This window comes from Diachasma alloeum, unplaced genomic scaffold (assembly GCF_001412515.2).
Source record: "Diachasma alloeum isolate Michigan unplaced genomic scaffold, Dall2.0 Dall_scaffold_00879, whole genome shotgun sequence".
Lineage (NCBI taxonomy): Eukaryota > Metazoa > Arthropoda > Insecta > Hymenoptera > Braconidae > Diachasma > Diachasma alloeum.
In genome coordinates, this window is record NW_021681000.1 from 55,244 (window position 1) to 82,505 (window position 27,262).

At 35.9% G+C, this 27,262-nt stretch overlaps 4 protein-coding genes across 7 annotated transcripts; 3 read left to right on the forward strand and 1 right to left on the reverse strand.

The window, feature by feature from the left end:
• The first annotated feature begins 114 nt into the window (after positions 1-114).
• LOC107045157 (serine hydroxymethyltransferase, cytosolic) lies at positions 115-7,220 on the forward strand. Of its 3 annotated transcripts, XM_015267316.1 has the most exons (8): positions 115-202; positions 267-459; positions 924-1,054; positions 2,290-2,477; positions 4,262-4,455; positions 4,711-4,922; positions 5,392-6,216; positions 6,866-7,220. In XM_015267316.1, exons 4-8 carry the CDS (start codon positions 2,307-2,309, stop codon positions 7,030-7,032), a joined length of 1,569 nt encoding a protein of 522 aa, XP_015122802.1. In that variant the 5' UTR covers positions 115-202; positions 267-459; positions 924-1,054; positions 2,290-2,306; the 3' UTR covers positions 7,033-7,220. The 3 variants fall into 3 exon arrangements, with proteins under 3 accessions (XP_015122802.1, XP_015122803.1, XP_015122804.1); XM_015267317.1 differs by lacking the exons at positions 115-202; positions 267-459; positions 924-1,054; positions 2,290-2,477 and adding an exon at positions 2,834-2,937; XM_015267318.1 differs by lacking the exons at positions 115-202; positions 267-459; positions 924-1,054; positions 2,290-2,477 and adding an exon at positions 2,945-3,336.
• A 1,626-nt stretch (positions 7,221-8,846) lies between these two features.
• Positions 8,847-14,854, reverse strand: LOC107045120 (Golgi to ER traffic protein 4 homolog). 2 transcript variants are annotated; one of them, XR_001461414.1, is made up of 7 exons: positions 14,532-14,854; positions 14,354-14,432; positions 12,846-13,080; positions 11,989-12,127; positions 11,203-11,343; positions 9,944-10,425; positions 8,847-9,865 (listed from the first exon to the last, which is right to left on the reverse strand). XR_001461414.1 is itself a non-coding variant. In XM_015267257.1 (6 exons), exons 1-6 carry the CDS (start codon positions 14,642-14,644, stop codon positions 10,155-10,157), a joined length of 978 nt encoding a protein of 325 aa, XP_015122743.1. In that variant the 5' UTR covers positions 14,645-14,854; the 3' UTR covers positions 8,847-10,154. The 2 variants fall into 2 exon arrangements, 1 of the variants encoding a protein (XP_015122743.1); XM_015267257.1 differs by having other exon boundaries at positions 8,847-10,425.
• Positions 14,855-15,214: 360 nt separating this feature from the next.
• LOC107045116 (microsomal glutathione S-transferase 1) lies at positions 15,215-17,980 on the forward strand. The gene is made up of 2 exons (XM_015267252.1): positions 15,215-15,444; positions 17,480-17,980. The coding sequence occupies exons 1-2, from the start codon at positions 15,331-15,333 to the stop codon at positions 17,798-17,800; spliced, it is 435 nt and encodes a 144-aa protein (XP_015122738.1). The 5' UTR covers positions 15,215-15,330; the 3' UTR covers positions 17,801-17,980.
• Positions 17,981-19,817: 1,837 nt separating this feature from the next.
• Positions 19,818-22,050, forward strand: LOC107045151 (probable cytochrome P450 6a13). The gene is made up of 3 exons (XM_029126600.1): positions 19,818-20,525; positions 21,082-21,303; positions 21,791-22,050. Exons 1-3 carry the CDS (start codon positions 19,910-19,912, stop codon positions 22,048-22,050), a joined length of 1,098 nt encoding a protein of 365 aa, XP_028982433.1. The 5' UTR covers positions 19,818-19,909.
• Positions 22,051-27,262: the final 5,212 nt, after the last annotated feature.

Consider the following 27,262-nt stretch of genomic DNA (forward strand, 5'->3'; position numbering starts at 1 on the left):
TTTATTCCAATTGTTCATCCCACGTTTCGATTGTCTCGAGGTTCTTCATTGATTGTTGAGGACATGCGCAGTAACTCCCAGTAAAAATTATTACATAACGAAAATTGCATCTGGGACTACTGCACACGTGTTTGTAAATTTCCTGAACAACATAATTTTCTTCGTTCCAGAATATTAATTGATTAATAACGGAAGGAAATAAGTAATGATGCGTAATCGATAATTTATTATTAAATTCTGAAGTTGAAAATTTTCCTCTTCAATAGACAAAATGTCTTCTGCACGAGAACAACACAAACAACGAAACAAACAATTTCCTAAAATCTCAATCTCCAGGGTTATCAGGGTTTATCAAGAAGACCCGAAGTCGAGTGAAAAATAAAAAATTATTCCAGTCGCCCATTGATCGTCTCCATACGCACTCCAGCAACGTGCTGAACATCATTGAGTGAAGCAAGGGTATGTAATCTCAATAAAATTACGATATAAAATAAACGATTGATAGCGAGTCAAAGTCAGTGCAATATTCTAATGACGTCCTTTGGTAAGAAAAATCGCGAGTATCTCACGCGGCATGGGTAATCGTGTTTTGTTGACCCTCGGTGACACTAGCTGGGGGGTATTAACGTCTTACAGTGATAAGAGGAGTTTTTAGACTTCCCTCGTTGATAACAAACCCCGAGGATTAAATTTTTCGAATGGAAAGCGAATAGAAGACAGAAAAGTGTGAGGAAAAACTAAAGAGTACACTGTTAGGAAAAAAATGAAATTTCAAAAATGAAAATACAGGCGTACGTTGACCCGGACGATCGTTACCACTTTCAGGTGTTTAATTAATTAGTACAGATCAGAAAAATAATTCTTGTCGATGATCTCCATGAAATGTTTTCTGAAAATGAACTACTCACCCTAATTTTTTTTAGTTTATGTGGGGTAATTTCACCTGTATGCAGGCCCCCGCAACTTGAGAAAGTCGCTCAACGTTGCACAGTGTGAATAAGACACGTGTGTGTCTTATTTCCCGTTCAATTCAGTAGCGAAGTGGTGAAACGAGGTAAGTCAACTAAAATTGTGGGTGAATAACCGTTGAATAGCCTCAAATCTAACGAAGATGGAGAAATTTTCATAAAGACCTTTTTTATAGAACAAAATTAAAGCCACAAAACAGATTAAAATGAAAAATCTGCTATTTCTCTTTCATGCAAAGATACTTTTCAAAAACTCTAATAATTTTATCTTCCTTTTCCACCTTGTTATTAAATTGTTTTATCAATTGTCCTTCCATAGACATATTTATATGACAGGACAATTATATATAGATACATGTTCATTAGTGGAACTCGTCGTTTATCAAATTAATTCTATTTTTAACGTTTGTGATTGCTCAAAGAGTTGCGGATAACTTTTGAAAATCAATATTTTTGTTATTCTTTCCTTTCGTACATAAATTTCTTACACCGAGGTTGCTGTTTCTAAAGTGATAAAAAGCAACTGAAATATGAATTAAAAAACAAACAGCAATGTTTAACACTAATTTTAAATGTTGAATATCAATATTTGTAACAATCGATCAATTCCTAGAGAATCACTTGAATGACTGCATTTCCCACACTTCTCAATTTATCCTCATCATTAATACGCAATCATTACCATATGGTGTAGGGTCGCAATCATCGACTTGTAATATTGGAGAACAGTGAAGAGAAAGGCGATATCGAGAGCAATCCGAAAAGAATGTCGTCAATCACGTTCTTCGCTGAATTTCCCTCTGCTCTTGTCTTTGATTTTCAACCAATTGTTGAGCCTAAACTGAGCTCAATTGATAAATTTGTTTCTGAGTTATGAACAATTTTAAAAAAGTCTAGTGTCCATTTTACCCCACCCGCCGCTACTGTCAAATGGAAAAAAAATTAGAACACGAGCAAATCATTTATTGTAATATGAGAATTTAAAAGCTGATAAATGGGGACATACCATTCTCATCGGTCGTATTGTTTCTTGCAATAAGAATAACTATAAACAATTAATTTTAAAAAAATAGCGAATCAGGCCTCAACACTCCGGCCGCAAGCGCTAGTACATTCAAAAGCCCGGAAATTGCCTCCCCGGAAATTCCCACCATCACTGGGATATTATTTTCCCGCTAATACAGTGGAGGTTATAAAAACAGTTTTTATGCTAGTCTTCATGGTATTACTCTCGCAAATGACTTTGAAAAATCAGTAAATTGTTCACGCTTTAAAATTGTGAATTGTAGGGCCTGATTTAAACGTTCGGATTGATTTTTAGTCGGTGTCAACTTCACGATGGCGGTAAACTGGACGTGCCATGGTGTTCGGTCTGCTCGATTGGTCGGAAATGTTTTCATCAACAGTCTGGAGCCTATAAAGGGGCCGGTGCTCCAAGGTCACATCCCAAAACTAATCTTCATCTCGTCAAAGCACGTGGCTACGACGACCTGTTGGCGTTCGCAAAACGTAAGTATTATCAATATTAAATAAATAAATAACTTCATCTCTTCATGCAGAACTAGAACAAAATTTATCAGACGACTGTTTATGAAATTGAATGAAATAAATGCAATAACAGAAAAGAATTGATTAAATTCTCAGAGCAAAAAATTACAACGCACATAAAATACATAAATATTGACTGAAGCAGAAGGAACACATCAGCACTATTTTTATTCTTGTCAGTTACATTGAATGTCGCTTGTAATATGTACATCAGAAGATGATATTTCGCAAATGATTAGTTGCACCACCATTTGGGTTATCTGTTATTGCCTCAGCGTTTGTCTACCCTCACAAAATACGGAGCTGAATAATCTTCATTCCTCATTCCGTAATCAACGACGATACAGACCAGTTCCCAAAGCCAATATCTTCACGATTGCTGTTTAAATCATTTCTATTCCATTAATCGTTTCGTTTCTCTGTAAGTGATCACAGTGGTTCAATCTTTAATCGTGATTCTAAGTTTTCGAAGTGCCAGAATGTAACAGAATGAGTTATATTATACATCTCGTTGATTAATTTCTTTGGATGCAAGAATTGAGAAACATTTTTTTTAGCTGGATGATTTATGGACAAACGTGTCCCTTGACATGGCCAAAATTATGTCCTCGACTCATTATTATCAAAATAATTTCACGTTTAAATTACCGTTGTTATTTGTAAGTTTCGCATCTTGTGGATTAACAAATCGTAATCATGAGTGATTTTAGCAAAAAATTTCAAGAGACAGTTTTTCGGGAATTTATCCAGTTACATAAATTGGAACAACAAGAGACCTTTCAAATGCCAATGAACGAGCTTTGGAGAAGTTTTTTCAAAGGTTTGAAAAGTCAAAATGCAACAGAATGAGCCCTTATTAAACATTTCGTCGATTTGGAAGAAGAAATCAAGAAACATTGCTTTAGCCAGATTATTTATGGACAAAAGTATCCCTTGACATGACCAAAATCATGCCCTCGACTCATTGTTACTAAAATAATTTCAGGTTTAAATTAATGTCCTAATTATTAAGTTTGGCATCTTGTTGATTGAAGAAACAAGAATCCCTTGAAATGTCGATCAAAGGGGTCTGGAGAATTGATTCTAAAGTGTTGAAGTTCCAAAATTTAACAGAATGAGTCAATATCGAACTCTCGTTGATTAATTGATTTGGGCGAAGAAATCAAGAAACATTTTTTTTAGCCGGAGGATTTATGGACAAACGTGTCCCTTGACATGACCAAAATCATGCTGTCGTCTCATTATTATTAAAATAATTCAATGTTTAAATTAATGTTTAAATTTATGAGTTTTGCATCTTGTTGATTGACGAATCGTAATCGTGAGTGATTTTCACAAAAAATGTCAAGAGATAGTTTGTAGAAAATTTGTCCAGCTACAAGAATAGAGAAACAAGAAAATTGCCACGTATGAAATAATGCTATAGAATTTCCCATAGGATATCCTATAGGATTTTCTATAGGAAATCCTATGGAGAATTCGAACATTTCCGATAGGATTTTTCTAATAGGATTTCTCACAGGATTTTCTATAGGATTCCCTATAGAATTTCCTATCAGATTTATGACCCTAATCCTGACCCTTGTGACCGATTGGTTTCGAGTCTCAATTTTGGGCGTTACTTTCTATAGAAAACCCTATAGTGAATTCTATAGGAAATTCTATAGGATTTTTTCATACGTGTGACTGGTGACGCTCCGCCAATTTCTTACTGAGTGGTTTCTAAGTGAATTTTTGAATTTCAGAAAATGGCTGGAGTTTTACACAAAAATCTCTGGGAGACTGATCCCGAGCTGTTCGACCTCATCAAAAAGGAGAAACATCGTCAGAATTGTGGATTGGAGATGATTGCAAGTGAGAATTTCACATCACTGAGTGTCCTCCAGTGTTTGAGTTCTTGTCTCCATAATAAATACAGTGAGGGACTTCCAGGTGCTAGGTAAACACTCATTCATCATCTCCACACTGAGAGAAAATCTTGAGCAAAATATTTCGGTGTTGTCGAAAGCAGAGTAATTATTCACGTTTGAGATTTTCAAATTTCAATCAAACAATTTCTATTTTGGCAACTGTCAACTAGCGATTTTGTTGGCTCAAACAAGACGATTGAAAACTTGTTTGTTTTTCTCTGAGTGCGGAGTGCTCCGATGATCATAAATTGGATAAGGTAGATGATGAGGTTCAAATTTTTTAGATATTATGGTGGAAATGAATATATCGACCAGATCGAGTGGTTGGCCCAGAAGAGAGCTCTAGCTGCCTACAGACTTGACCCCGAGTTATGGGGCTGCAATGTCCAGCCTTACTCTGGTAGTCCAGCAAACCTCGCTGTCTACACCGGTCTCATTGAGCCTCATGGCAGAATTATGGGACTGGATCTGCCAGATGGTGGCCACTTGACACATGGTGAGCCTCAACAATACTTGATAATTATATGCAACGAGAAAAATATATATTTTAAAATACGTTTCACAGAAAAAAGTAGCGAATTCGCTAGAAAATTCTGTTAAATATCTATTAGTTTTTAGTTGATTCTATTGAAATGTTCAAGAGAAAAATTCAATAGAATTCGATTTTTCTATATAACTTAATCTCTTCAAATATTTTCTATGAAATGTTTTTGTGCAAAGACTCTAGTCCTTCTCGATTTGCACGAAAATGGTTCATTCTAGGGTAAAGTATCCAAAGACTTTTTTTAACTGAGGTAATTAACCCCGACCGTAAATATTCCTTCACACTTATAGCAAAACACCATCAAAATATTTATAAATGATCTTAAAAATCGTGAAATATCGACTTCCCTATTCCGTTCTCTTCTCTCAAGTTCCCCATTCCTCCTGATCATTAATAATAACCTATTGAAAAAAAACTTCAGGCTTCTTCACCCAGAACAAAAAAATCTCAGCGACTTCGATATTCTTCGAGTCGATGCCCTACAAAGTAAACCCAGAGACTGGATTAATCGATTACAATAAACTATCAGAGAACGCAAAACTCTTCAAGCCAAAAATCATAATTGCCGGAGTCTCCTGCTACAGCAGATGCCTCGACTACAAGCGATTCCGAGAGATTGCTGATGAGAACAACGCCTACCTCTTCGCCGACATGGCGCACATTTCCGGATTGGTCGCAGCTGGGGTGATTCCAAGTCCCTTTGACCACTGCGACGTCGTCAGCACAACTACCCACAAGACCCTGAGGGGTCCTCGCGCAGGAGTCATCTTCTTCCGAAAGGGAGTCAGAAGCATCGGCAAAAACGGTGAAAAGATAATGTACGACCTTGAGAGTAAGATCAATGCTGCAGTGTTCCCGGGGCTCCAGGGTGGGCCCCACAATCACCAAATAGCTGGCATTGCAACAGCTATGAAACAAGCCCAGCTGCCAGAGTTCATTGATTACCAGAAGCAGGTGGTGAAGAATGCGCAGAAGCTGTGCGAGAGTCTCAAAGCACGTGGCTACAAGATCACCACTGGTGGGACTGATGTGCATCTGCTTCTAGTCGACCTCAGGAACACTGGGGTCACTGGATCCAAGGCTGAGAGGATCCTGGAGGACATCTCGATTGCTTGTAATAAGAACACAGTGCCTGGGGACAAAAGTGCCTTCAATCCCAGCGGAATTAGACTGGGAATGCCTGCATTGACGACTAGGGGAATTACGGAGGAACACGTGGATGACATTGCTGACTTCATTCATAGAGGTAAATAATTCGATGGGGGAATAGGGGAGCAAACAATTTTTTTTGTCTTTTTTTATTTTTGAGAATACTGATAAGAATAACACTGATGCGAAAAATCACTGATATTCGAAACCCCTGCACTGAGAGAAAAATAAACACATTGTCAAACAAATCTATCGACTACTTCCACAGATGAATCCCACTCCCCTGCTAAATCTCGATCTCAACGTTCACTAGTCAGCTTGTCCCCTGACTCTCCAGTAGTCAAACTAAGACCTCGTTATCGCTGAGTCTATGTTCTCTTCTCATTCGAAAGGTTTTTCATATATTGCTTATATCGAGACGACAATATTAATAATTTTCACTAATTTTATCCACAGTTCTATTTTCAAGTAATATGAAATATTTCATCTATAATTCAATTGATTAGATTCCATCCCGTTCTAGTGAATGAAAAATTATTATTCTCATCGATACTCCCAATGACAAAGAAAGTTGGAAAAAAATTTTTTTGCTTGAATTATGTCGAACAGTTATTTTTCGACTGTTTCATTTGCTGGAGAGGGGAGGGGAGCACGAGATGGAAAAATTTTTATGAGGAATTTTATTATCAGATGCAACTTAAGAGAGAAATCCTTTGTGAATTTCGACATATTGATTTTTGTTTCAGGACTCGAATTATCAAAAGAAGTGACAGCAAAGTCTGGCCCCAAGCTCGTGGACTTCAGATCAGTCCTGGAGACCGACCCAGAAATCAAATCGAAAGTCAAGGCCCTCCGTGATGAGGTCGAAAGTTACTCTCGAAAGTTCCCAATGCCTGGGTACGATGAATACTGAAAAACAAGACTGCACCAACGCAGTTGTTTCCACACATCCGTTAAGCAATTACCAACCTTGTTCATCCCTCTGATAATATTATCAGCATTACGCAACATTCACCGTATGTATTTAAAGAATCAACACATGGTATTTCTATTTTTATACAGAAAGTGTATGAAAGAAAAATAAACATTTTTGTAAAATGATTTCTTTTATTGCTCCAAGACAATTATTATTACCATCATCCCGCTCTGATCAGTACATTATTGCATTAGTCGAATACAAATATTGCGCACATACATTAGAGACAAATCCTTGGATGTACTCTATATGGTCGTACTGATTATGTACAAATCCGAGAAATTTTATTAATTTTTTACAAGTACATCTAATCATTGATTTTATAGTACGTACGTGAGTGACAAAATAATTCTTCTCAGGATTGAATTTTAAAGGAAAATGCATTAATTTTTTACGTATGAAAAATTTTATAGACATCTTCCGTGTGGAATTCAAGGGGACGATCCTCGAGGAAAATTTCTGTAAATCTCCTCCTTCTGGAAATTTGTATTTCGCTCATTTGAAACTCCATGAACGAATGAAAAAAATTAAAAGGAAGCCTAACGGATTCGCTAGGAAATTCTATTCAATAGCGAAGTGGTAAAACGACTCGTGTCAATTTTGACTATTGGCTGATTTTCCATGAATATCTCTGAATTTAAGGGAGATAGCAAAATTTTTGTAATTACCGTTTTTGTAGTCGTAAGTTCCCTCTACAAAAAAGGTCACTACGAAAATTTTGTTATCTACCTTAGATTCGGAGATACTCCTTGAAAATTCAGAGAAGGGCTAAAAGGGTTTCTAATTTAATGAAACTCCATTGAATTTCTAGTAGAATTATATTGAAAATTCCTCTAGACAAATTTTCATACGGAACTTTTACGAGTACTCCACAGAATTTTCCACAGGACGAGTTCATAAAAAATTTTCACACGTGTTTCTTTCCAATTCCCTCGAATTACAAATTTACGTAGATTTATTTATTTAGTGTATTGCAACCCACTAAAAGACTCGTGGAATAGAAACGTTCCAGTACTTTTTTTTGGCAAAGTTACATTATTTTACACTCAACAGACCAGAATCTGCAAGTAACGTTCGCATGATAAATTTCGCTCGCTCACGTTGGCCTGACCCTTTTAAACGGACTCATCTGCCACAAGTCGTAATTACCACCTAAAACTCGTAGTTATTTGTACAATATATAATCCTCCATTTTTTTTCCATCGACATAGTCCATATCGCAATTGTAAAGCTCGTTAAAATGAGCACACCACAAGTCACACTCCTTAATCAACAATTAATACACGTTACTTCAAGCATTTCCATTAAACTAGCTTTTCACGTATAAACAAATTTCATATAAAAACCTAGTGAATTCGCTGGATAATTCTATCTGACTTCTATTGAACTTTCTGTTAGATCTTAACCAATTCCATTGAAATGTTCAATAGAAAATATTCTATTCTCTATACAACTTATTCTATTGAATTATTTTTTATAGAATTCCTTCGGCTAAAATTTTTCAAGTTTTTTTCATTCTATTTTTATTTTATTTTCATCAACAAAATCAAATAAAATAACTTTAAAGATTTGAGTCCAGGAAATTCTATAGAAAATATCTCAATTGAATAAATCGTATAGAAAAATCGAATTCTATTAATTTTTTCTGTGAAATATTTTCTATACAATTTTCTCGTTTCAAATTTTATAAGTTTTTTGCTTCGTTTTCTTGATAAGAAAAATCGAAAAATCGTAGGAAAAAACTTGGAAAATTTGAGTCGAGGAAATTTCATAGAAAATATCTGAATAGAATAAGTTGCATAGAAAAATAAAATTTTATTGACTGCTTCTATTGACTACTTTCTATTCAACGTTTCAATAGAATTGGCCACAAACTAATAGAAAGTTCAGTAGAAATACAATAGAATTGTCCAGCAAATTCGCTAGTTTTTTCTATTAAATTTTTTCATTCGTGTTCTTTTATCATGTATTATCATTACCTTTTCCCCATGATTCAACAGAAAGATATCGTACAGTAAAAAACAAAAGGAATCAATAAATAATTAGATGATAGATCAATGTCAATAGATAAATTGTCGATACCCAGGGGTAACCACTAAGTCTTGAATTTACCTCAAGACTAGATGAGAACGTAAAGGCATCGAGGAGTTGAAATGTGATGCATTGTCTTCAACCCTTAAGGTGTAACGGAATACCACCGTTTCTTCGAAATTTTCGAACAAATTTCCTGCTCAAAGTTATTAATATTTTTCGACATCAAAGCACATCGATCTTCATCTGATGATCTTGAAGATTGATGAGCTTTTTTGAATTTCGAAAAATATGGATAATTTTCGGCAGCAAATGTTCTGTTATCTCCTTCAAATAATCGAAAATTAACAACTAACAGCCATCCACGGTCATACAAGCACGGATACAAAAAATTGAACAGGAAAATCTAACGCTTTCTCTGAGAATTTTTTTTTTAATTACTAAAACTATTTTTCCAACAAAAATTTTCCATCTCAGTACAATCCTGAGATGGTCAGCAGTAGATTTTATATTTTAAAATTTTCAACTACAGATTTTTTTGGTTCAAACAAGACTTGTTTAGGAAAATATTTTTTTTCTCTCAGTGCGCAGGAAATTCGAAATCTTGTTGAAAGAAATTCTGCAGGAAGTCTGCATTTGTCACAATCATTCCATAAGAAATCTGACAGGATTATTCTCTTGAGTTCTCCAATAGAAATTCAAATTTCCATTTACTGCTTTTTATTCAGCGCGTCAATAGCTGTAAGAAGTTAATTTTAGAAGATGGATAAAAATAGTAAAAATAATTTACACCAAATTTCGCTGTTATGTTGCTCACATTCATCGTCAATCATAATCCTTGCACTTCTCGTTCAAAAAGGAAGAGCTAACGATTTTCTATTTTTCTTCAGGGTCTAAAACTCATCCTCATGAATCAATGGGTGCACTAACCGAGTGTGAAAACTTGTCTATGCGAAAGAAAGAAATGTAAACGAAATTGTAAATATCTGCTCTACTACATTATCATACATTTTCAGTGGCCTCGATAATCAGTCAAGTTCTTGGGGAGCTTGCGAGGTGGATGCACCACTAGCACTACTCTGTCTTGTGGCCTGCTCCTCCATGTCGGAGTCCTCATCCTCGAGACCAACGAACAGTGACTCGAGCAGATTACCGAAGAGACCTTGACGTTTGGGACGTGGCGCTGGGGCATTAAAAAATAGCTGGGCTATTTTCTCAAGGTATATACGATAACTTGGGTCTCTGTTGAGACTCAAGTGGTACTGCTCACAGAGTATGAGGAACATTTCGTGTGAGCAACTGAAAGAACAAGAAAAAACAGTCCTGTAATATTCCTGAAAAAATTGATAAAGACGTCATCGATGAAGGGATTAACCCCTCACGGACGGGGCCCTTCTGTTACCAAGCGTAGAGTGTGCTCAATACGACTCGAATTCGATTACTTCTAATGAATGGAAAAATATGAAACCGATCTCTAATTGAAGCTACAGTATTCCGGTTTCCAATTTTGTTTGTGCGCTCAAGTTATTCTTCATAGATTTGGAAATAATTAATCTTGAAAACAAGCGTTCACATTCGCATGGCAGCGACCCCGTACGTGAGGGGTTAATGGAGAGATTTTCCACATTTTGTTAAATGTGTTACATAATTCAGTAGCAAAGCGGTAAACCGGTTTAAGGGGAGACTACTATGAGTTTTAAAAGTCGCAGACAATTGGAGTGAGATTTCCCATGCATTGAAGATCGATTACAGATGTCTAAAAGCGAATAATTAGTGCAAAAAAAATAATTGTTTATTATTCGCTTGCTTCGCACATGCTTAAAATATTAAAAATAGTCCAGGGCCTCCAATTTTTGAGCTGCAGAGGTCTTTCTTTTTAAAATTATTGAAAAGAATGTGTACAATAACAATTATGAATTAGTTTTTTGATATTCGATTCCTGCACAGCTAATTTCGTTTTGTTTAATATAAAAATTTGCGTCATTCATGTAAAATAGACAAAAAATTATCGTTAAAATATTTGAAAACAAAATAAGTAATGCAGTAATAACGCTCCTGAAGAGCTTCTGTACTCACAGTTGAATTGTCTTTAACAGAAACGACAAGAAGTTGAGTAATGGTAGGAGGTAAGGGGGTCCATTATTTATTTTTGGATGCCTGGACGTGTAAGAATCCAGGGCCTCCTGTGCTGCTGATGCATTGCGTAGACAAAGGTACCTGAAGGGATCATTGCGTTAATTGACGAGTGGATCATTGCGTAATTTTTCTGCTATTGTAATTCTTGGAAATATATTTTGTACATTTCTATATGATTCCGAGTTCGTTCAGGGTAAGTGTTCTAGTGTTCGAACGAATGGCATTCGGTCATGAGTGAAAAAAGTGAGTTGAAAAGTTCATAAACTATTAGAGAAAAATTGACATTTCAGACTCTACTGGAAATTCAAGAAAATTTGGAATTTTTGGGCAGCAGGAAGACATGCACTCCCTTTCAATCCAAAAATTGCTATTTGATACCAAACTATTCTGAATTTTCCAATAATCGAAGTTTCAAAGAAATATTGACCTAAATTTTGTTCATTTGTTCTCAGTTGTAAAAAAAATGCATTAAAATTTAGTTTCCATTCCTTTTCTCATCAAATTGTGAATTTTCAATATCGAAATTCTCTGAAATTTCAATGGAATTGTCACTTGATAAGAATTTGCAAGAAGTGTGCCGGAAATTTTAGCCAAAAATTTTCAACAGTGAAAGGTCCAACTGAATTGATGAATGTTTTAGTCGTTTATAACAAGGAAAATATCAGATCCCCTTTACATAATTATTCATAATTAATATAATACGACAATGTAGAATGAAATACTCACTGTAAAACAACTTGGGCTATGAAAAGATCAACCTCGTTCGAGTACCCACGTTGTTGATGAATCTCTACGAGCATTGCTGCACATCCGGCGCCATCATGACTATAGATAAAGTGCTGCTTAGCCAATGTATAATTCTTTTCTGCAATTAATGACAACAATGTTAGCACTTAGCATTGTTCATATGGATGTACGAAAAAATAGAAGGAAAAAATCGCCGATGGGTAATAACACGCGTTGCATCCCTGGAGAGAAAAATAAAATAGTTCTAAATCAATTCTGAAACAAGTCTTGTTTGGGCCATCAAAAGGGCTAGTTTGAAAATTATAAAAAAGATTTAAGCTAAAGGATTTAAGATCTAAGACCTAAAATAAAAGATTTAAGATTTTGATTTATTTGATTTTCAACCTTCAGTATTAAAAGAGCTCGAACCATACCAAATAGGAAACTTGCATGAATTTTTTTCAATTGTCTGATATCAAGTTTGGGACCTGAATAATTCATTTTTCATTCAAAAACGTTCGAAATATTGCGCATTGATTGTTAATTAGTTGTTAAAGTTGAAGATTTCAAACGCTTTGAAATCACCAATGACGTCACACAGACGATCGAACGCTGGAGCAATCACAGAATGGCTCGAGCCGAAAACTCCCCACTCTCTTCTTTTTCGACCAATGGAGCGTTACCTTAGCGCCTTCGTGACGTCATGACCGAAAAATTGGCCTCGAAAACGACTGATGTTCAATGAATTATCATAAGACATCTAGGCAATATTTCTCCATAATTTTCGCCGTTTAGTGTGTGCACTTCTCGTAACATATGGATAGCTCTTATGGAGAAATACAATTCAAATATCTCACCTTGCCAAAATACCTCGGCAATAAGCTTATGAAGGTCAGGATGTCCCCACTTGTAACTCGTATGCTTCAAACTCCACCCAAGTGCATTATGGAGGAAGGTCTCTCTCTCAGGTGTTCCCTGCTTCATAATACTGAACAAATTCGTTATCTTCTCGAAGTAAACTTTGGTACGTTCTGTCTGGGATCTATTCAACACATCGATGAACAAAATTCCTAAGTCAGCACCACTCGCGTGCTAAAGAAAACCCCGAAGACAACGGCAATTAGTCGACAGCGAACGTTGAAAAACATTGCAAGAAAATTAGGAAGAAAATATAACGCATTCACATCGTTGTCGTATAGCCAAAGGGGTGTAAGTGGTGGGTATGAGCATAGCTGGTACGCCCCTTTGGCTCTACGACCGCATGGAAGTGCTGTTGCAGGTCTAGTAGAATTCCACGAATGAAAAAATTCAATAGAAAACTTTGCGAATTCACTAGAAAATTCTATTGGATCTCAATAGGATTTCTATTGGAATAGGATATGTAATTTAAATCATCGCATCTTCACGCTCATTTCGATAGAAATATTGGACTAATGATGTGTTCACGTTAGCTAGACGAGTGTAGGGTCATTTACCTTAAATCTATTGAAATTTATGTGGCGTTTTTCAAAAGATATTTGTTCATAGCAAAAGGATTAATTTAACACGAATTCTTGAACAAGAATTTTCCAAGTGTTGGATTATATTATGAGAAGCAAATGAAAATCACGGACAAAAAAATTTAATAGAAAAACCTATCGAATTCGTTAGAAAATTCTATTCAATTTCTATTGAACTGTTCTATTAGGTTTGGCCGATTCTATTGAAATGTTCAATAGAAAATATTCTGTAGAAAAAGTCAATAGAAGTCAATTTTTCTATATAACTTATTCTATTGAGATATTTTCTACAGAATTTTCTCGGCTCAAATTTTCTAAGTTTTTTCGTTTGATTTTCTTGATGAGAAGAAAAGAAAAATAGAATGAAAAAACCTTAGAAAATTTGAGTCGAGCAAATTCTATAGAAAATATATGAAAGGAATAAGTTATATATAAAAATCGAATTCTGTTAACTTTTACTATTGAATTTTTTCTATTGACCATGTCAATAGAATCAGCCAAAAACTAGTAGACAGTTTAGCGGGAATTCAATAGAATTTTCTAACGAATTCGATAGGTTTTTCTATTAAATTTTTTCGTGCGTGATAGAACGGAAAAAATTTGGAACATTTATGTCCAAGAATTTCTGTAGAAAACAGAAAATCGAAATTTATTAATTTTATTCTATCCAATATCTCTTAACAAGATGACAGGAAAAAATTGCATAATCTTCAATAGAATTGGTGCAAAAAGAAAGTATAATTCATAAATAAAATCCCAATAGAACTGCCATAGACTTTCAAAAGAATTTCAGTAGAATTTTTTTCCCTATCCTGTTATATTTTCCTATTCAATTTTTTCAAACGTATTAATAATCGTCCACTAACCTGATCACGTTGCAGAAGTAGCATGGCACCATTATACAGTAATTCAAGTAAATCTGCATACCTTTTCCGACCGAGGTACCTGAAAGGAGGTTAGAAAAATTTACACGTCAGTAAAAAAAGTCCAGGAACCCAAAAAAGAGCCCAGAAAAATTGTCCAAAAAAAATCATCACTCATTACCTAAAGTATAGTGATCTGTATAGCTGATGTGCCTCATAGTAATTTCCAGAATTAACAGAAGCCTCTAAGTTATCCAGAACTCTCTGTATACCCTGATTAACTCGCGATGCCATATTATCATATAAATAATCCACCCAAAAACTCAAATATGGTTTAAATAATAATTGACTAAGGGATCACCGAGCCACTTTTCCGTGTCCACGATGATCAATTACTATTGCACGCTGTTGATTTTTTATTGGACAGTGATTCATTAAAATTTCTATTGGACATAAATACAATTTGGTCACTATTTATTTGATTTCTACTTTTATTTTTACCACGCGACGACTTATCAAGAAGGAATATCATTGAGAATGTCAATGTCGTTTTTACCGACTCGTGAATCTCCGTGGGAGATCCAAGATGGCGTTTCGAGGTATTGGAGGTGGAAGAAATCAGCTGATTTGCATTTTTTTATTTGATTATTTGAAAAATCGATATTTTTTCTCATTAGAGGAGATCGCGGTAAAATGGAAACTTTTGACGTTTTTTTAAATATTAGTGACGGGTTGAAATGTCGATGAAATTAGAATAGGCTTTAGGATCCACCGGCATCCCCACCACCTGGAGAAATTGAGGATGAGATGGTCATTTTCGAGAGATACGTGGAGATAATCCAGTAGATGGGGAGGGGATGCCACTGCGATATGGAACGAGTTACGAAACTGCGTGACTCGCCGGTCAGTAATATCGATAATTATTCAGTCGTCGGTGGATTCTTGGCGTTGAAAGTTATCGTTTTGAGTTTTGAAGCATCATGAGTCTTATTAGGGAGGATTTGTTGAGGGAGTTCGCCATCTGGGGCACTGTCCTGGTGTTGAAGACCCTGGGAATGGCTTTGCTGACTGGGAGACTGAGATTTGGGAAAAACGTAAGGCCTACTACATCGTATATGACCTAAGAACCCCCTGATAATGTCCAACACACTGATAAAAATATATCTTTGCCAAATATCCATTTACTTGAGACAAGTATTTATTTTTTCAATTTCGTATTTCTCCAGTTGAGTCATTCCCAGGCAATTCTCGTTAGGTTTCAATTATGACAATTATATTGCTCAAGAAGATAATTTTATTTTTATTTTCTATTTCATTGGTTTTATTGAAGTAATTTTCGATTTGAAACCCCTCCTCTAGCCTGCCTCCCCTCCTTTCTTTCTTTCCTCTCATTGTTATCTGCGGTATCATGGCCGTCTTACTCTTAGCTGTGCCCCATTCGAGCTAGGACTGCACGGGAAACCATGTAAAACCCCAGTCGCACAGCCGGCCGATTTGTGCAGTGCCCTAATATATCTGTCACACTGACTAGATGGAGACACTAGGCCGCTACACCGTGCCTACCGCCCGTAATTTTTGTGTGAGCGAGGTGTTCCTAAGCGGTCACCCATCCAAGTACTAACCCAGCTCAACGCTGCTTACCTTGGATGTCCGCCGGAGCAACACCTCACCCACTTTTTTTTTTAACCTTGTCTTCATTCAATTTTTACATTAGGTATTTACAGGTATTTACAATATATACAAAAAAAAACAGGTACATAAAAAACACTTGATGTTTGATCTCTGCTCTATAATTAACCAATGGTCATTCCATGACACTCGAGTTAAATAGTTTATCAGTTTTATGATATTTATTATTTTTTTATATTTGTTTGTGCGGTTTATAAACCTTTGCCTTGGGATTTGGCAATATTTTTTATGAGATTTTATATGCGCTTGAAAAAAAAAGATGAAAGAGAAAAAAAAATAAAATTGAAAAACTTATTGTATAAAAACAAGCGCTTTTGATATTCGCTTTAATCTTTTTTGTGTTGACTGAGGTTTGTTCTTCCCTGGATTTTGTATGGGGGAAGAAGATATTGTCGATCATTTTTTATTCTTCATTTTTAAACACCTCACCCACCTAACTATTAGAGTCGGTGCTCAAGAAGATGATCTTGGACATTACCTTGAGTGAACTACCTCAATAATTATCAATATTAAAAAATGATCGAAATTCCTCCCTCTAGAAAATAAGAAATTATTCTGACCCTCATTGTACTCCTCGTGACCCTTATTTTGATCCTTCACTTCTGAACCTTAATTTTGGAGTCTTAATTTCGAGTCCCGAGTTTCCATCACCAGAAGTCGATTTGGATTTTTATAATATAGAGAGATTTTCTCACAAATCAATTCCACAAAACAATGAGACTCCCGGAAGTTTGAACAACTTCCATTGTTAATTTATAACAAGCAAATGTTTGAGCAAAATTGATATTTCTCTATATTATAAAAATGTAAATCGAATTCTGGGGATAAAAATTTGGTACTCGAAATTAAGACTCCAAAAATAAGGTTCAGAAAAGAAGGGTCAAAATAATGGTCATGACCAGAATAAGGGTCGTAAGGGTCGGAATGAAATGTCACAGGTCAGATTAAAGGTCATAAGGGTCAGAATAAGAGTCAGGAGGGTCAGATTAAATGTGACAAGGGTCAGATTAAGGGTCGCGAGGGTAAAATTGAGTCACAAGGGTCAGAATAAGGGTCACCCGGGTCAAAATAATGGTCATGAGGGTAAGAATAAGGGGCGGAATGAAATGTCACAAGTCAGATTAAAGGTCATAAGGGTCAGAATAAGAGTCACTAGGGTCAGATTAAATGTGACAAGGGTCAGATTAAGGGTCGCGAGTGTAAGATTGAGTCACAAGGGTCAGAATAAGGATTATGGAGGTCATATGTGGGCATATGGGGGTTGACGAAAAACATTAAAAATCTACTATTAAAATAGACGAATAACATTTAAAAATCTATACATTAAAAACTGTAGAGTGGTCAATAAAAAAGACTAGGTGTCACCTGGCAATTAATTTATCATTTCCTTTAACGGTGGTGAATAGTCAGAACTAATATTTGTCTCGATCATTTTCCCAGGTATTCGCGAATCCCGAAGACTCTTTCGGCAAGAAAATAAAAGTAGCTACAGATGATCCAGACATCGAGAGAGTCAGAAGAGCCCACAGAAATGACTTGGAGAACATTCTCCCCTGGTTCGTAATGACAGCAATTTGGCTCACCACTGGACCGGCCTACTACTGGGCCATGATCCTCATTAGAACATTTGTTGCCGCTCGAATTGTCCACACACTCGTCTATGCAGTTGTCCCCAAACAGCCTCACCGAGCTCTCGCCTTCTTCGTTGGCTTCGCCATCACCATTTACGAGGCAGTTTCGACTTTGATGTACTATCTCTAAGTTTAAATAACAGATTGTGTGAGTGGCATGAATTATTGAAGCGAAACCGCTGAATCCAAAACCGGTTTATCATTTTTTTTCGCATAGAATATTTTCTATGATTTTTTAAAAATTAAAGTGAAATATTTTTATATCTGGTGTGGTGATAATAAAATGATGTAACATCACATGAAATATTGATTGGACTTTTTTCGATTTATTTCATTATTCAGCAACAGCATCCTTCATTCATTCCACAGGTGAAGATGACAATCATCATCATTTCTACTGCTCTTCGGGCTTTCTTCGGAGAGTTAATTTTATCTAGAGACCGAAATATCGCAGGATTTTTTGGTCGCTAAAATCATCAATTGTTTCATAATGTAGTATGTAGTCGAGTGGTGAAACGGAGATAAGTCCACTTTGATTTGATATCACTTCCTACATCCAATAAATTAATTCCTTATTTTCCGATTTTAAAGGTCTTCAAATAAGATTTTCAAACGTCCTGAAAAACGTCTTTGAAACCTGAAATTCTTGAGTTTAGAGTGTTGAAAGTCCCAAGTTAAGACTTTGAAAGGTCTTAATGTGTTTTGTCTGTAGATCACCTGGTGGTGAGACGGAAGGGGAGTCTTAATGGCCTCGAGCCCTGATTCAATCGCTGAGCAAGAAATTTTCCAATTTTCAAATAACTATTTAAGTGTACATTTGAATATTTTTTGAATATTCTTTTTAGTTATCACATTGATTGATTTTTTTCTCAGCACCTACGGGTGTCAAATAATTTTTATTGGATGTTATTCTAATTGTTTAAATAATATTAAAATGCGTCTCGAGTTGGTAAACCTGTCGAGTGTTTTGTCTCTCTCAGTTCCATGGTCCAACCCATACCTTTTCTATGATTCTCACTGACTTTCCAATCACGCGCCTTTGCGGGAGTGCGTAATTACCCTAAAACTCATAATTTTCCAAATCATTTGTTTAAATAACCCACTAGTTATTATCACCCACTAGTTTTTTCTCAGTAGTTCATTATTTTTTTTAGGTGCCATGGAAATTTCCCTAATTGAGAGTGAGGTAACCTCGGAGGTTATAGCTGGAGGGGTCACAAAAACATTCAAATTTCATTATTTTTTTTCTTGAAACTGAGATCTGAACAAAATGTGCAACTATTCTTAATGATGCAGTATACTTAAAAATTTCTCTCATGAATTTTCCAATTCTTTTTCATTATTTTGACTTTTCAACCCAAATACCTAAACTTGAGACTTGCAAACGTTCAAATTGAGACTTTCGTAGACTCAAGTTGATACTTTCGAAAGTTAAGACTTTGGGAAGGCAACTTGAAAATCTTCTTTAACCCTAGCCGTATAGTTACTATACGCAACCCTGCGAGTCTGGTCACCTCCGCGGGGATTCCCCGTGTTATTTAGGCTCTAGCATTGCCGAATTCACTCTACACTGCCCGAGCGCGTTTAGCGAGATTCCGGCAACGTCACGTTGTGGACAATTTGATTCAACATGGGAAAAAATAATTCATCTGTTCGACATAATTTGTTTTCTCTAGGAATTTCGGGAAATATATTGTTCTAAAGACTACTATAATTCTTTCGTCACTTCAACTGACGAAGCCTTATTTTTTTTATTTTTCCAGTCAGTCAATTGTAATTAAAGAAAAACGGCGCGCGGCGGCCGAATAAATTAGCGAATTAGTGCATTGCGATGCAACAAAATGCAGCGATCAATAATCTGCTTAGTCATGATTGCCTGATATCAAAGATAATGATCTCGAAGTCATAACAGTTACGTCGCAACATGACTTTTCTCTTCTCACAATAAAACAGAGACCTGTCAAGTTCTACGTTCAGTCGTAAATAACCCACTATGGAGTACGGATCATTGGAAGTTCTTCTAGGCGTGGCAGCGCTCCTATTGTTGTTTTACTACTACGCAACATCTGGATTGGATTATTGGAAGAGAAGAGGTGTTCCAGGACCTCGTCCACTTCCAATTTTCGGGAATTTCACTAGCGTGTTTTTGAAACAAAAAGCTCCCTTTCAAGTATTCCAGCAGATATATGAGGATTACAAAAAGTATCCTTATGCTGGGGGGTTCAGAGGGCTCAAACCGATGCTAGTTATCAATGACTTGGACCTGATAAAGATTGTGCTGGTCAAGGAATTCAGCACTTTCGCAGGGAGAGGACTGAATGTGGACGAAAAGAATGAGCCACTTTCTGCGAATTTATTCGCCCTCGACGGACCTCGTTGGAAGGATTTGAGGAAGAAACTGACTCCAGTCTTCACAAGTGGTAAACTCAAACACATGTTTGATCTCATTCTCGAGTGCTCTGATCATTTCGAAAAATATCTCAAGGAGCAAATTGGTAATGGAAAAGTCATCGAGTGTAAGGAGCCAATAGCCAGGTTCACAACTGATGTCATTGGATCCTGTGCCTTTGGTTTGGATACGAGTGCTCTGGAGAATAGCGACAGTGAGTTCAGGAGAATCGGGAAGAAGATTTTTGAGCCAAATTTCATAACGATGATCAAGAGATTGATAAGGGAGATATCACCTGGTCTCGCCAAATTCCTCGGGCTCAGAGGTAGCAGCAAACAAGTCGAAGATTTCTTCATCTCGGTGATCAAAGACACTATTGCGTTGAGAGAAAGAGAGAATATTGTTAGGCATGACTTTGTAGACACTCTCATCAGCATGAAGAGGAGTAATGATGTTAATGAATGGAGTGAGTACCTTCATTTGTCTACTCACGCACGAGGAAGTTTAATAGAAAAGCCTAGCGAATTCGATACACAATTCTTTTGGATTTCTGCTGATCGTTCTATTAGTTTCTCTCTATTAATATTCAATAGAATAATTTGTATAGAAAAATCGAATCGTATTAACTTTTTTGATAAAATACTTTGTATTGACCATTTCAATAGAGTCGGTCAAAAACTAATAGAAAGTTCAATAGAAAATCAGTAGAATTGTCTGGAGAATTTACTAGGGGACCGTGGGGCAAAATGAAACACGGGGCAAAATGAAACAGCAAGAAAATCTTGTGATCTAAGGGAGATAGGACGATTTTCATGAAAACCTTTTTTGTAGAGAATTTTACAAGCTACAAAAAAGGTCCTCTTCAAAAATGTCCTATCTCCTTTAGATGACGAGATTTTCCCACTGTTTCATTTTGCCCCGTGTTTCATTTTGCCCCATGCTCCCCTAGGTTTTTCTATTAAATTTTTTTATACGTACTCCTCCATGGGATTGTTTTTCACTCACTTAATTTTGATTTTCAGAGTTTACCGATGCAAATTTAGCAGCTCAGGCTCTAGTTTTCTTCGCCGCAGGTTTCGAAACATCTTCAACAACCATTTCCTTCGCTCTCCTTGAGCTCTCCCATACACCTGAGCTTCAGGAGAAATTGAGGAAAGAAATTTTGGAGACTATGAAAAATTGTGATGGCAAACTTACCTACGAAATCGTCAGTGAAATGAAGTATCTTGATATGGTAGTTCAAGGTATGCCGAAGAAATTGATGTGAAATAGTAATCTGAAAATTTTATTCATTTTTTTTCGATTTTGTTGAGGTTGTTTCTTCAGAAAGTCTTTAATTTAAATTTTGTTCTTTTAGGCATGAAAAAATCGAATAGAAAAACCTAGAGCTTTGTCTAAAAAATTCTACTAAATTTCTATTGAAACTCTATAAGAATTCTCTTGAAGTTCCATGAAAATTCTAAAGAGAATTCGAAAGAGAAATCTCATAAAAATCATTGGGCTGTCATTATAAATGAGCCGCAATTTTCAGTCAGCCGAAAATTTTGGTGGTAATTGAATGATTTTTTTTTCTTAAAAATATCAGAAAAGTTATGATGGTCATAAACAAAAATGCAGAATAATAATTTTTCTATTTTTTTCTACGTAGTAACCAATTCAAATGGACGAGAAATTATATCATATAGAAAGTGTTGAATTGAATTGACAAAACTGAATTGATTTTTCTTCCAGAAACTCTGAGGAAAGATTCACCAGCGCTATTACTCACGCGTCACGCATTCCAGTCTTACAAAGTACCTGGAACAGATTTCACCATTGAGAAAGGGATGTCCCTATTCATCCCTATATACGCTATTCACCATGATCCTGAATATTTTCCCGATCCCGAGGTATTTGATCCTGAACGCTTTTCGGATGAGGCTAGGCGTCTGAGGCACCCAATGGCTCATATTCCCTTCGGTGATGGTCCAAAGAATTGTATAGGTAGTTAAAAAACATCCAAAAACCCCCATCTAATAATTACTCAATGAATTGTAAAAGTTACCTCTCGATTCCTTATTTTCAGGCGAGAGATTCGCTCTCTATCAAACTAAAGTTGGGATGATCAAAATACTCAAGAATTATCGCGTGAAACCAACGAAGCTGTCACCAATTCCTTTTGAAATAGATATATCAGCCGTAGTGCTATCAACTAAGCATGGAATTCACCTGGAGTTCGAACCTGTTATGTAAATTGAGTACGAAGTACTGGTGAAATGTAATGAAACAAATTTGGCATGTTTGTTGTAGAGAGAAAATTGTCAAATCACAAAACAAGACGAGAAACACGTAATTCTTGTCTTATTTTGTCTTCCAGTATCACTAATCATATCAAATGTAAATACTGCAATGCACTTTGTGCATGAGGAGATACCACTGAAATTGGGACAAATGGTCACGCATTCGAGAGATTGTGCATCAACCCTTCGCCTCCGAGGCGTCTGCGTCGAATTGATGTACACAAACCGTTACCCTGGCGACTGAAATGCAACCACCCTGGGCGAATGTGCACGCGGGTAGCTCCATCAGACGTTCCGACGTGCTCGTCGAGGTATCATCCCCATTTCAACTGCCAAGCCATCGTCACTGATATCAGTCGTCATGACTCGAGATCGTTGATCCAAAAAAAGTACTCTAGAATAATAATTACTTGAATCTTGAACGTGAAATAACGTGAACTATGAATAGTTTATAATTACCCTTAATAATACCAAACTTTGGACATTATTGTTGATACTTTATCGATCTTATCACCGCGAAATGACACGTTTCCGGGTTCAGTGGAGGCTTGCCAAGGTCACGATGCGTAGGGACTGCGGATTTCGACGAAGGCCCGGAGAATCAATAGTTCAACGTTTTATTGTACAGTAGAAATTTCGAATGAAAAATCTCAGTGAACTTGGAGTGATTTCTCAAGAGACTTCAATGTGAATAATGATGAAACTACTTCATGCGGGAGAAGAGAAAAGTTATAAGTGAAGGAGGGATGTAGCACCGTCAGGTATTTAATATTTAATGAATCAATTACCTTCCTCAATATTTCCCAAGCGGATTGTACCATGTGCACTGCTAGAATAGAACAGTAAAGCGTGCATAATCGATGCGATTTTTTTTATGTGTACACTGTTGGAAAAAAAATGAATTCCTGGACCGTTGACTACTGATTTTTAGGACGGTGACACTGAATGCGATTTAGGGGAAAAAAATCATGAAATTCCAGGTTTCACTGAAAATTCAGTAAAATTCCAGAATTTTAAGCAGCATGAAGATGAAAATTCCTTAATTTATTTCAATTCCCAACGAGGGGCTGGTCACTCTTCAATCGGGTGGCTCAGTCATTTATAGAATGGGATGATTTCTTGTGATTCGTTGAATGATTTCTCAATGAGAATTGTAAATCATGATTTTTTCTCATTTTTCCTGATTTCCATGAATTCTAGTAGATTCTGATGATTTCCTGAAATCAAGAAATCATCGTAATTAAATTCGATGAAAATTTTCGCAAAGTATACCAGAAATTTCAGACAATAATTTTTAACAGTGAAGAGCTCCATTGATTGCTGTAAACTCAGGTGAATTAACTCGTACTGTAAATTTGTGGTGTGAATGCAAGAATATACAACTGAAATTGTTGAGTCAGTATAATGAAGAATGAACTGCTGACACGCGCTTAATTAATTGACGCTAAGAGAGAGAATTTTAATTGACATTTTAACCAAGTTTCGGTAGTAATGAATGCGCTTTATCGATGCAGGACCTTGGTTACCGAATCTGTGTCATTCCAATGCGGCAAGGGCTAGTCAAATTCTCAATAGAAATTCCAAACCCGAATTAAAAATAGAAATGGATCAAACTAGAACCACTTGGAAATAAATTTCGTTTCAAGAATATCTATTCAATATGAATCATGCAGTTTGGAGTGCCTAAAGTAATCCACTCACATCATTAAAGTAAAATGAATCATTGAATTTAAACAATTGACCTTGCCTTCTTTTCGCCGTCATTGGTACATTGAGTAAAATCTCTCGTCCCGTCTTTGATCCGAGGCCAGACGTCCCGTGCGGTTCACGACATCACGTATTTTAGTGTCATGGTCGTATATGGTGAGGACTGCCTCCACTTTCACGTTTACAAATAAAAGTGATGACGGTGTGGTCCTCTCGCATTTCGAGAGAGATTTTAACTCGAGCGAAAAATTTCGCGTGACTTCACTGGCTGCATATGCTATTGAGATGAAGTGGTGCGGCTGCTTCAGATAATAAAATGCATTTCCTGACGCTATGAGAGGACTCATTCAGCTTAAATGGATCCTGCTGTCATTGGGCATCCTGTGTTTTTATACCATTGACGAAAATAATACTGGAAGCCGGGCGAGTTAATTATTCGCTTGATCCCAGATACACGTGTAATGAATTTAATCAACTTGTTCGATACAATTAGTGTCAATAGGCGTACAGAATTTCATTTGATGTGACGCAATTGAGTGGCTTCGGAGAAAAATTGTCGTGGGATTCATCACGTTCGAAAATAACAGTTGAAGAATAAAGAAAAGAGTGAGGAATTTTTATTGTGAATTGAGAATCGAATGGAGTAGTTTTGTATTCATAAAACAAGTTGATATTCCGATTTTTGCAGAAGTTGAAGTGCTTGCAAGGATTTTAGTGAAATAAGTGGGAAATTGCTATTGTATTGTACATAGTATAGTTATTTTTACTAATAAATGAGCAATATGCTTCCGAATGGGTATTTTGCACATCAGTTCCATCTATCATGTACAATGCTTTATTTATTGCATTTTATTAAATTGAATAGGATTTCTTTTCAACTAATTTTGTCGGATTTTCAATTTAATTGAATGTTATCCTCATCATTATATATAATCGATTGTCTTTTTTACGGTTCTATCTCTCCTCTCAGCCCTTCGATAAATTGTTGATTGAAAAATTTTATTTATGTATACTTGAATGAATTTGAAACACCAAATTTAAAGAAACCTTCGGAAACTCACTTTCAGGGAAATTCATCAAAAATTAGAATTTTTCAATAATCATCGTAAAAATCAAATTAACCAATATAGCTAGCGTAATCATCTTTTAACTTCGATTTAATGGTATTAAAACAAACATTTTAAACTATGATTGAATTCATTTGAAGCATGATATTCAAAGATATCCCGGAATTCTTTAGCTGAATAAAACGAAAATTTATTCTCCTATTTGAGATTTTTGCAGCTTTTCTCATTTTTGCGAAAATTTGTTAATGAATTGATTATTTTTAAAGTTTTTCGAGCACATTTTTTCGTGTAAATATCCCAAGAAGACGGGCATTTTCTCAAAATCGTTTAATCATGTCGAAGAGTTGAAGAAAATCCGAATTATTGTGACTGTTCCGTAATGTTCTGGTGTTCATCCTAACAAATAAACATCTCAATTATGCAGTAATAAAATCATTATCAAGTACAGACTTCTGCAGAGGTCTCGCACATGGCATCGACCGACGAATGATGAGGTCAAACCCTGTCCCTCAGTGACACTGACCTTGTTTCATTGTTGTAAAACTATAGAAACGTGCCATTGAGTGTTTATAATTCAACTTGAGTTTCTACATTATACGGAATCTGGTCGATAAAACCAATGCACAGGGAATGTGCACAACTCAGTCTTTGTGGCATTTGAATGTTCGTGGATCTCATTGAGAGGATGACATCATCCACAAGTGCGTGCCCTCCACGCCTGTTTATTCACGTACAAATAATGAAACACGACGATATTAAGTGAAAAATATTCATTCATATAAATAACGATGAAGTCATTCTTCAATATTTTTTGGGTTGACTTTCCCTTCCCTTCATTCTTGAAATGGGGTTGCTGCATAAATTTCGTTTATTGACCACAATTATAAAATATAAAAGATCGATGACAAATACTTAATACAGTTTTTTTCATACACTGTTAGAAGTTCTTTGAAATTTCATGGAAGATATTATAGTACATCTCATCAGAGTGCCATTGCATCGGATTTAGGGAAAAAATGGTTATGAAATTTGAGATTTTAAGTAGAATTCACGAAAATTCATAAGTTTTCAGTTGTAAGGAGATGGAATTCACAACTTAATTAAATTTCCGGTGGAATGTGAATATTCAGCAACAAATGTTCGAAATAACAAATGTTCAAAAAATTGTTCGATGTCTTGAAACGAATAATTAGTGCGAAAAATTGAGCGTTTACTATTCGTTTGCCCCACAGACGCTTGAAGTGTTAAAAATAGTCGAGGGCCTCCAATTTTTGAGTAAAAGAGGTTTTTTTTTTAATTTTTGAAAAAAAGTGTCTACGCAGTTAATTAAATTTTTTTGAAATCGAACTTCGCTAAAATTGAAGTTTCTTTTGTTTGTCGCAACTTCTACTTTCAAGAAGAAATGATTGATATTCACCGTAAGATCTTTGTTTTTAAATTGGTTCAAGTATATAATACTTGTTCCAAGAAAGAAACATCTCAATAATAGAATATTTTCAATTGCCATTGAATTCATTTAAACAATTTTTTTTCAGTTGTCGAAAAAGAATAACCTTCGAAATCCCAATGAAAGGGAAAATGTATACAGTCTCATGGCGGGGAATGCTAATGTTGGTCTTGATTGAGTCGTCAATAAAAATAATTTCGTTCTAATTGCAAATTAATTAATGGGTAGACATTTACAGCGAATCGACAGACGTCCATTTCGTCTCGATCTCCTCGGCGGATTAAATACGAGGTCGTGTCTCCGGAGGTTTACTTGCTGTTGGCAAATGTGGCCGGCTTTCGTTCCAAATGTAATGAGAGTCAGGAGATTAATGGTCCCTTGTATTCTCGTTGCACGTACTCGAGCTCAATATCCATATACCGACACTTTCCATTTAACGTTTCCGAGAGTAATCCATTTTTGGGTTTTCAATGATCGATGCCAAATCGATCAACATTCAGCGCTTTTGGTCACTCCTTGAGACGTTGAAAAATTATTTAACGAGTGAAATAACACCTTTGGGAGGGTTTCGAGACTAGTTGTGAAGCGGAGGAAATTTCGAGATTTTTTCTTCATCTTTTTAAGGAAATACTTATTTTTTGGGAGTTTTTTGCTTTCGAATGGAAGATTTGTAATCGTTCACATTTAAGTTTTAGATTTTTGC